The sequence below is a fragment of the Nanorana parkeri genome, unplaced genomic scaffold, assembly GCF_000935625.1.
Source record: "Nanorana parkeri isolate BGI_ZX_2015 unplaced genomic scaffold, ASM93562v1 scaffold171, whole genome shotgun sequence".
NCBI classification, from domain to species: domain Eukaryota; kingdom Metazoa; phylum Chordata; class Amphibia; order Anura; family Dicroglossidae; genus Nanorana; species Nanorana parkeri.
Window position 1 is genome coordinate 1537229 of NW_017306439.1, and position 10851 is coordinate 1548079.

Here is a 10851-nt window from a genome sequence, read left to right on the forward strand (position 1 = left end):
CGGGGAATGCTGAGTAGCCTAAATCTCATGAGTGCAGCACAGCAAAGGATTTTCTTCTTGTGACATTTGGGCTTCTCAACATTCTCTGAGATCTGGCCACACAGAGGATGACGAAACCCTAGTATAGGTGCTGTGGGAGTTGCAAAAAGGCACCTACATGCAGCGTTTCCGGGGCAACTTGACTAAGCGGACCTGGCTATTGAGGTGGAAGATCCACTTTAAACTAGAGAAATTTACCTGATGCGCTATATGATATGGGAGTAACATTGTAAGTGACTTGACCTCCTTTCCATGTTCTGGTGCCTTATATGGCTGGTGATGATGATGATGATGTGGAGAGTATGGTGAAAGGCATAAGGGGACATATAGGGAATCCCATTAGGGGAGTCTGAATTCGTAGCATTTACGTTTACTAAACGATTTTGGGGAACCATCTCATATGCTTACTTTTCCTTCTTCTCAGAATCATGGAGGGCATAGAGGTCCGCAACATCAGTAACCGCATGTTCTCGAAAATGGCCAACCTGTCTCACATGTAAGTACAAGATAAGCCATTGAGTAGACCAAGTCTCAGGTGTGGTTTCATGTGAAGTGAATGTTCAGTAATGGTTAAGTGTGACACCTCCAGGAACAGTATAGGTCAAATGTAGTCAACTTACCTCTAAGTGATGGAGTTCAGACAGACAGAACATTGTAGACATTTGTGATCTTCCAACCTTGAGGTAACAGTTTGGTGAAGACCCTTTTCTGCTCCACCATGACTGTCCCCTGTGTACAAAGCCAACTCCATAAGGACAAGTTTTGACCAGTTTGTGAAGGCCACTGAGGTTCCTGCATCGGAGCTGTGACACCAACCCTATGGAACTTAGGAACACCCTATGGAACATAGGTGTTCCATAGGATTTATTGAGTTCAGGTGTACAAAGCCAGCTCCATAAAGACATGGTTTGACCATTTTGGTGTGGATGAACTCGAGTTCGCCTCACAAAGCCTTGACCCCCAACCCCACTGAACACCTTTGGGATGAAATGGAACTCAGTGACCCAGGTCTTATCCAATCAGTACCTGAAGAGGGTTTATTTAAAAGGATGTCATGCATAAAGTGTATCATGGGCTTCCTTCTCCAACAGTGATGTGAACCCAACATACATTGACCATCACACCTACCCATATGGCCAAAACTATGTGGATGCCCTTCCAAATGGAGTTCAAGTATCTCCAGTGAAGGTTCTGTCCATCCTCCATCATACAAAGACATTGTAGACAATTGTGTTCTTCCAGCCTTGTGGTCACAGTTTGGTGAAGACCCTTTTCTGTTCCACCATGACTGGCCCCTGTGTACAAAGCCAGCTCCATAAAGACATGGTGTGACCAGTTGTTTGTGAGCTTCTCGTAAAGTGCATTAGAAGCTGCAGCAAGTCAGATGGAGCCCTCCTCATTTCCTGGCAGGAGGACTTCCAGCACCCTCCAGCGCCTTCCTCCCCAGCCTGACTGTCCTTGGCCCCACCCCTTTCATTCATTGGATTTCAGTTCTGTCAATCATGGAAGCTCAGCATCACCCCTAAGTGGTCTTCATGCAGATACAGCCTGCCTAGAAACGCCCACTCCTCCAGACTGACACCCACCCATCAAGACATATTGATATATTTGCATAACTCCTCCCAAGAGGCGGCCCACTGCTTGACCAGGGAAAACAAAACATATGCAGATTAAACTGTGGGTAGAATACTTTGCATGCATTGAATTTATAAATGTTTGCTCTCCTCTGACTTTCATCTGATCATCTTAACTTTTTGCTGATTTGTGGTGGGCGGGGCTCCGATCCACCCCTCCCCCCATTAAACAAAAAGAAACTTCTCAATTCTGTTAATTTATTTATAAACAAATAATAAAATGTAAATAAATATAATTCCCGGCATTGCACATTTGCTGCTAACATAGCAGTTTGTTTACGGATGAAAGAAAGTGAATTTCGGATGACGGAGAGACTCGAGCAGATGCAAAGTGACACGGAACTCATTTGATAAACGCGCCGTGTCGTCACGCTAATCTCGGCACAATTTCTCCGGCTGACACTCATTATCTTTCCTCGACCACGGAAATTGGCGGTCAGATATAAAGGACACTAATTAACGCGGCTCCGTGTTCATTAACATACCGCTAAATGGGTTTTTAAAGATAGAACTTGCCTCGTGCAATCCCTGTATACCGGGGGCAGGCAACCCCGGCCCTCCAGCTGCTGTGGAACTACAAGTCCCATGAGGCATTGAAAAACTGACAGTTGCAGGCATGACTCCCGGAGGCAGAGGCACATTGGGATTTGTAGTTAAAGCACAGCTGGAGGGCCGGAGTTGCCCACCCCTGGTCTATAGAGTAGCACTCAGGCTGGGAAAGGAAGGGGCAGCTCTGAGCAATCATATGTGCTGCATGCAAATGTGCTGATCAGGAACATGCTGACAGAGTAGAAGAAAGCAGAGAGAGCAAAGGGATGACTTCATCAGTCTTCTGCTGCTGCAGGCAGGAGGAAGCATTTCCTCAGTCTCCCCTCCCCAGTGATCAATCTGTTGCAGGCAGGAGGAAGCGTTTCCTCAGTCTCCCCTCCCCCAGTGATCAGTCTGCTGCAGGCAGGAAGAAGAATTTCCTCAGTCTCCCCTCCCCCAGTGATTGGTCTTCTGCATACAGGAAGAAGCATTTCCTGAGTCTCCCCTCCCCCAGTGATCAGTCTGCTGCAGGCAGGAGGAAGCATTTCCTCAGTATCCCGTCCCCCCAGTGGTCAGTCTGCTGCAGGCAGGAGGAAGCATTTTCTCAGTCTTCCCTCCCCCAGTGATCAGTCTGCTGCAGGCAGGAGGAAGCATTTCCTCAGTCTCCCATTTGCCAAGAAAATACTGCATTTGACCTGCTTTGCCTGCCTGCAGTTCCAATGCACCTCCATAGCACCTGCTGCATCCAAAGAAACGCATTATAGACCAGAACTCTTTCTCTATATATCAGACAGTCTGATGGAAAACCTCCTCTGCCATTATCCCTATGACAGCCTCTGACTTGTCTCTCTTTTTGCCTTCTAGATACTTCAAGAAGTTTCAGTACTGCAGTTACGCCCCGCACGTCCGCAGCTGCAAGCCGAACAGTGATGGCATCTCCTCCTTCGAAAACTTGCTGGCCAACATCTTGCTGCGGGTCTTCGTCTGGGTCATGGCCTGCGTCACCTGCTTCGGAAACCTGTTTGTGATCTGCATGAGATCATTCATAGTCACGGAAAACTGCCAGCACGCCATGTCAATCAAATCGCTCTGCTGTGAGTGTGGCGAACACCAAGGTCACGTCATAAGAACCAGGACATTATGGCCATTAGAGTCAACCAGGACAATGCCGGTTCTAACCACTTCATTGGTACCGCCGGCAAAATTTCGGCAAAGTAGAAATTCTCATTATCCCTTACTCAGCTGCTAAGTCATTTAAAGCCCACTGTACCCTAAAAGCCACCAAAACACATTCATTTTGTCCACCTCATTGACCCCAAGATGTTCTTTTCCTACAATACATTTATGAATAAGCCTTCATAGATTATCGTTTCGGGATTACCATAATCATTAATGTTTATTTACCTGATACATTCTTATATTTTGTGTGTCTGGGAAGGTTTTCATTCATCCATAGTACACTATATGGCCAAAGGAATGAGGACACCCCTCCAAATCATGGAGTTCGGGTGTCTCAAGTGAAGGTTCTGTAAATACTACATCATACAAAGACATTGTAGACAATTGTGCTCTTCCAGCCTTGTGGTCACAGTTTGGGGACACCTGACCATTACACCTACTATATGGCCAGACATATGTGGACCCCCCTTCCAATGATGGAGTTCAGGTGTCTTCAGTGAAGGTTCTGTAAATACTCCATCATACAAAGACATTTAGACAATTATGCTTTTCCAACCTTGTGGTAAAAGTTTGATGAAAACCCTTTTCTGTACCACCATGACTGTCCCCTGTGTACAAAGCCAGCTCCATAAAGACGTGGCATGACCAGATTGGTGTGGAGGACCTCAAGTGTCCTGCACAGAGCCCTGACCTCAACCCTACTGAACACCTTTGGGATTCATTGGAATACCAATTGTGAGCCAGGTCTTCTCATCCAACATCAGTACCTGACCTCACTAATGGGCACAAATTACCATAGTCACATTCCAAAGTTTTGTGGAGAACCTTCCCAGAAGAATGGAGGCTGTTATAGCCACAAACTGTGTCCCTGTGTACAAAGCCAGCTCCGTAAAGACGTGGTTTGACCAATTTGTGAAGACCACTCAAGTTCCTCCACACCAGAGCCCAAACCGCAATCCTATGGATCACCTTATGGAACATAGGTATTCTATAGGAATTATTGAGTTGGGGGTATACAAAGTCAGCTCCATAAAGACATGGTTTGACCAGTTTGGTGAGGAGGAACTTGAGTATCCAGCACAGAGCCCTGACCTCAACCTACTGAACACCTTTGGGATGAATTGGAATGCCAATGGTGAGTCAGGTCTTCTCATCCAAGATCAGTACCTGACCGCAGATCCCCAAAATCTTGTGGAGAACCTTCCCAGGAGAGTGGTGGATGTTGTAACCTCAAAGAGGAACCAACTATGGTCTTGGAATGGCACGTCCAACATGCTCATAGAGTTGCAATGGTCAGGTCTTCACAAACCTTTGGCCATGTAGTGTATATCTGGTAGACACTAGTCACATTCAAGTGGACATGTTCTGTAGCGTTGAAGATGTGTCACCACTAATCCAAGTGCCAATTTGACAACAATTTTCAGCCATTCAACCTTAACACCTGTCTTAGCCTTCATAGCACCATAGTGGATTGTGGAAATAGAGCAGGACAACTTTCACATCTCCTTTTTGTTGAACAAGCAACATCTGATTTGACACATTCTATGATGATTGGAGTTATCCCTGTAGCTGGAGATGTTGGGGAACGTTCCTGGCAGTCATTATAGCTGAGGAAACTACTTGGATGAGTAGAAACATCTTCAACATTATAGAACAAGTCCAGTTGAATGTGAATTATTACTACTAGATACCCTAGTCTTTTGTCTGTGTCTTACACCAGGATTGTATACTCCTTTTTGAATTTTTTTTTTCTTTTTGTGGACCCCTTCTCTGCAGGTGCGGACTGTCTGATGGGATTCTACCTTTTCTGCCTCGGAGCCTTTGACATCAAGTTTCAGGGAGAGTACAACAAGCATGCCCAGGTTTGGATGGAAAGCTTGGAGTGTAAGATGGTCGGCTCCCTGGCCATGCTATCTTCAGAGGTCTCCGTCCTGATGCTCACTTACATGACTTTGGAAAAATACTTTTGCATCGTCTTCCCATTCAGCCACTTTCGAGCAGGGCGCGGGCAGACCTTGGGAGCGCTTTTGACCATTTGGGTGCTCGGCTTCTTAATTACCATCATTCCTTTCCTCAACTACGACACATTTGGAAATTTCTATGGACGGAACGGCGTGTGCTTCCCACTGCAGTCAGACGGCTCGGAGAGGTCTGGAGCTCGGGGATACTCGGTCGCTATTTTTCTAGGTATGGACATTTAGGTATTCGCATAGAACTATGGTCAACAGGGGCGTCCCTAGGAGCTGGACGGGAAGATGTGTAAGGGCTCTGCCTCTCCCCGGTAAGCTCTTGGCAACCTGGAATGCCCTGGCCGATGTCCCGCTGAGCTCCTGGCAACCACCGGTTGCCAGGAGCTCGGCAGAACAGAGCGTCCAGGTTGCTAAGAGTTGCGTGGAGAGATGTGTACGACCCTTACTCATCTTCCCGCCAAGCTCTTAGCAACCTGGGACGCTCTGGCCATAAAGGGGGGACACACTGCAAACATTGCACAGCAGAGAGGCCATGCCACTCTGCCAGCATACCCCCCACACATACACACTTGACCCAAAGAGATGATGCCTGAGGCAACAGCTTCAGCCTGCATCACTATAGGGATGGCCCTAATGATCAAACTATTGAATCTCATATGTAATGTGGGTTGCCCATATCAGTAACAGCGGGCTCTCAGTTATTCTAAGTACCCCCTGCATACTGTACATGCCAGCTGTCCCGGATTTACCAGGACAGCCCTGCATCTTGACCCTCTGCCCCGATGATGCTGTTCCCCCGGGCCATGCTCTAGGATCACAGCATCAACCTACTTTCAGTTACTGCACAGGCACAGTGTGGGGATCGGGGCTGCGAGTGGGTGGTCCCTGCCTATTTAGAGGTGGAGTCTGCACAGCACCAACTCATAGAGTGGATGTGATGGGCGGTACATGCATAAAGAAAGGTGGGGTCTGGGCAGGATCAATCCATAAGGTGGGTGTGATTTTGGCATGCTCACCCAGTAAGTGGGCAGATGAAATGCACACCATGGGTGGGGTTAGGAATGTCCCTGCCTGCTGAACTATAATGTTGGTAGGTATACCCTGTGACATTTTGATCCTGCCAGTATTATTTCCTTTGATAAGGTGACAACACCAGGCCCTCTGTGTTCTTTGTATTTGTCTGGGGTGTTTTAGTGTAAAAAATTTGATTTCAATGTTTTATTTTACCAATTTTCTTTTTTTATATCAGTGAAACAAAAAGGCATTAAAATATTTAGACCAATGAGGGGCCGTTTATAGCAAGAGGACAGGCCAGGATAGATGAATGGAGCCTCTGTAAACCTTTGGAGCCTTAACTCAGTGACCCCTCCAATGCATTTTACCAAACTAGAGCAATTTTATCAAATATCCTAATTTAAAAAAAAATTATATTCAGGGAATTGCTCATTCCAAGGTAACATTATAACAGGAATAGGTGTTGAATGCCGGGAATTAAGTATTTTGATTGTAAGAAGAGCAGTACATCCATAGTGTTAGACAGTGAGCGCCCCCTGGTGGTACAGTGAGGTCTGTTACTACTAAAAAAATTATTTGTGGACTATAGATGCGAGAGCGAAGGTTTATGATTTTAGGAGTTAAACTAGATAAAGGCCCCCAGAGTTCCAGAACTGTATTATACTGTAAATACTGTGTGTGTGTGTGTGTGTGTGTATGTATATATATTATGACTCTCATTAGTCCAGCACTACCACAGGCTCACGTGGTTCATTATCTAACAAAGATTGAGAGTCCTGCAAAATTACTGCCGAGAGTCAGAATGTGATTTATAATTTATGGAGTGAACATCATTATAAATAAAGAAAGAACACCCAAAATTGGTTTTAATGCAATACCTTCTTTCTCATTTTCCAGGCCTGAACTTGCTGGCATTCGTCACCATCGTCTTCTCTTACAGCAGCATGTTCTACTCTATTCATAACACAGGCGCCAAAACAGCAGAGCGCAGCGTCCTCTCCCGTGAAGTCGCCATAGCCAAGAGGTTCTTCTTTATCGTGTTCACGGATGCCCTCTGCTGGATCCCTATATTTCTTCTGAAAGCCGTTTCTCTCACCAAGGCCGAGATTCCAGGTAAAGTAGACATTGTCCATCAAGGTCCTTCTATGGGCCTCTCTTCTGGCTCCTTTGTGACTAGAACATTCCCTACTCTTCTGGGAAGACTTCCCACTAGATTTTGGAGGATGACTGTGGAAATGTGTGGACACTCGAGCTCCACACTGAGCTGGTCAAACTATGTCTTTATAGAGCTGGCTTTGTGGGCATCCCGTTACAAAACCATGGCCATTAATATGTCATGGCTCACTGTGTGGCTATACCATCCTCAGCTCTTCTAGGAAGACTTTCCACAAGATTTTGGAGGGTGTCTGTGAGAATTGTGGCCATTTGTGAGGTCAGGTACTGATGTTAGTAACATTAACCTGGACTTGTTCTGTAATATTGAAGACATTTCACCGTTTATATGGGCAAAAGTTTGTGGACACCTGACCAATAAACCAGTAGGCCCCCTCCAAAGTATTGAGTTTGCAGTCAATAATACTATATGGCCAAAGGAATAAGGACACGCCTTCAAATGATGGAGTTCAGGTGTCTACAATGAAGGTTCTGTTAACACTACAGCAGACAAAGGCATTGTAGACAATTGAGCTCTTCCAACCTTGTGGTCACAGTTTGGTGAAGGCCCTTTTCTGTTCCACCATGACTGTCCCCTGTGTACAAAGCCAGCTCCATAAAGACATGGTTGGTTTGATGAGGAGATGCTCAAGTGTCCTGCACAGAGCCCTGACCTCAACCCTACTGATCACCTTTGGCATGAACTGAAATGCCAGGTGTGAGCCAGGTCTTCTCATAAAACATCAATACCTGACCTCACAAATGGGCACAAGTCCCGACGGTCACCCTCCAATATCTTGTGGAAAATCTTCCCCGAAGAGTGGAGGCTGTTATAGAAACAAAGATGGGCAACTCCATATTAATGTCTATGTGATTTCCAACAAACTCATGTAGGTGTGATGGTCAAGTGTCAAGACTTTTGGTCATATAGTGGGTGTTATGGTCAGGTGCCCACAGACCTTTTGCCTTATTGTGTAGGTCCAAATGATGAATCCACAGAATCCACCAAATAGCTAGTAGTAAGTCAAATTCATCTGGACTTGTTGCTTAAATGTTGAAGACATGTCACCACTCATCCAAGTAGCTTCCTCAACTTACTGCTGGGGTATGTTCCTGACACCTATTAGACCACAGAAGGTTTTTGGGTTAGTAGTGAAGCTTCTTTAACTACAGAATAAGTCCAGTAGAAGGTAACTAACAACTTCTAGCTATCCCATGACCTAGATAAATGAGAACCTTCATGGACAATCCACCAAACATTTACTTGATTGACCTAAACTTCTAGCTATCCCATGACCTAGATGAATGAGAACCCTCATGGACAGTCCACCAAATATAAACTTGTATGACCTAAACTTCTAGCCATCCCATGACCTAGATAAACGAGAACCTTCATGGACAATCCACCAAACATTTACTTGTATGACCTTTTCTGACGCAAGGCAGTTAACGGTCTTCTCTTCCTTGACAGGTACCATCACATCATGGGTTGTGATCTTCATACTACCGATTAACAGCGCTTTGAACCCCATTCTTTATACATTAACAACCTCGTCCTTCCAAGAAAAGCTGAAACAGTGTTTGCAAAGCAAGAGACACCAGTTACAAGAGTCCAGCAAAAGCAGCTTCACGTTAGTATCTATCCACACGAACACGGCTTGACCATGGGCAACCGACAACAGATCGCGAAGACCACTTGGTTTGGGGGGAACACTTGTAAAGCTGCGGTAGGGATGTTAACGACTGTGCCTTCTCCGAAATGTGACGATCAGCCCAGAGGATGTGCAGGTCCACACGGCCGTCTGCTGATTGATTAAAGAGTGCCAACATTTGATAGGGTGCTTGAGCCTTCCAGTCCTAAGACTAAGGGATGTAGGGGCTGTGCTACTTGAAGGCACTTCCGTTTGTGGCTTTGGACAATTTCTGCAAACCGAACAATGAAATTTTTAAGGCGGCTACGACTACGTGACCTCTGTGCAAATACCAGCAATCCACCGCGGAAGGAACTCTGCAAACTGGAAGGTTGTGCAACGCTTTTTATTTTCTTTTTAGTCTGAGGAGCAGACTAGAAAGTCCCAGTGCGGGATTGTGCAAATGGTTTACAAATCAGGAATGGACCTGGACTTGGCGGTAGAAGATTGTGCATCTGTTGACATTATTGGACAACCGGGGGGGGGGGGGGGGGGGGGCGAGCGCAGTGGCGCGGAATACGGGCAGATAGACCAAATAGATGTCAAGGGTTTGGGATATATTGGCTGTATATGTAGCATTGCTGTAAACAGGGGACCAGAGTGTAATGTACAGAGAGAGACCGGTGTGTACATATATTTATAAATTCCTTATGACAAATCCCGTCTTGTATATCATTGTGACAGATTCGTATACACATGCTGAGCCTCCTATAACAAATCCCCCAGGTCACTTCATTCCAAGACTATGAGGGGGGTGTTATCTTATAGGGCAGGTATAGCCAAAAACATTTTGGGTTTTAGATACAGCAAGAAAGGGTTCTTCTCAGTCTGTAACCCCTCTGGGGTGGATTTACCCCATGTGTCCTGATGTCTAGACTTCTAATGAGGCAGTCTGAGCCTGTTGCCTCAGGAGGCATCTCTGTGGGCCATGTGGGGGGGCCGGATCAATGTTTTCAGTGCACCCGCAGTCCCCTTTCTGGCCAGAGCGTCCCAGTTTGCCAAAGACAGGGCTGGGAGATGTGTAAAAGACCCCACCCAGCTCTTGGCAACCTCAGACGCTGTTGCTGGCATCCCGCTGGAGGTCCAGGCAACCAGCGACGTCACGGCCCAGGAGCCAGGTGGGACACCAGCCAAAGCCAGAGCTAGGCAGGGAGATGATGTAGAGTCATCCCCACCCCCACCCCCCGCTAGCGTGCACCAGCGACACCACCTGCTCCTCCCTCCCACCCAGCTCTACGCAATTCCCGATGAGGTCCTGGCAACCAGCGACGTCAAGGCCCAGGAGCCAGGTGGGAAACCAGCCAAAGCCAGAGCTGGGCAGAGAGATAATGTAGAGGCATTCCCCCCCCGCTACTGTGCATCAGCGACACCACCTGCCCTCCCTCCAAGCCTAGGGATGCCCCTGCCGGTGACCAGCATCACTGAGACAGAAGCTGATGGGAAACCCAATCTATATCTATTTAAACTAGTGCAAGAACCTGCCTTTGACCTGGAATGAGCCTCTTGCATTCACTGTACAGCAGGGCTGGAGTGTTATGGGGAAGATGCAAAAAGCACCGGGACAAAGAGTTATCCGGGACAAAGAGTTATCCTTCCCATAAGGGACAATGAAAATAAAGACCTAGCAGAGGGTCTAACCCTTCA

At 46.7% G+C, this 10851-nt stretch overlaps 1 protein-coding gene across 1 annotated transcript in view; it reads left to right on the forward strand.

Moving 5' to 3' along the window:
- LOC108785621 (relaxin receptor 1-like) overlaps positions 1–9237 on the forward strand; it is an 82164-nt gene extending 72927 nt beyond the window's left edge. Inside the window, exons 14-18 of the mRNA XM_018554736.1 lie at positions 464–535; positions 3066–3295; positions 5157–5567; positions 7262–7477; positions 8988–9237. Of these exons, the coding sequence (XP_018410238.1) occupies positions 464–535; positions 3066–3295; positions 5157–5567; positions 7262–7477; positions 8988–9178 (1120 nt within the window). The 3' untranslated portion in view covers positions 9179–9237. The remainder of the gene's footprint in view (positions 1–463; positions 536–3065; positions 3296–5156; positions 5568–7261; positions 7478–8987) is intronic.
- Positions 9238–10851: the final 1614 nt, after the last annotated feature.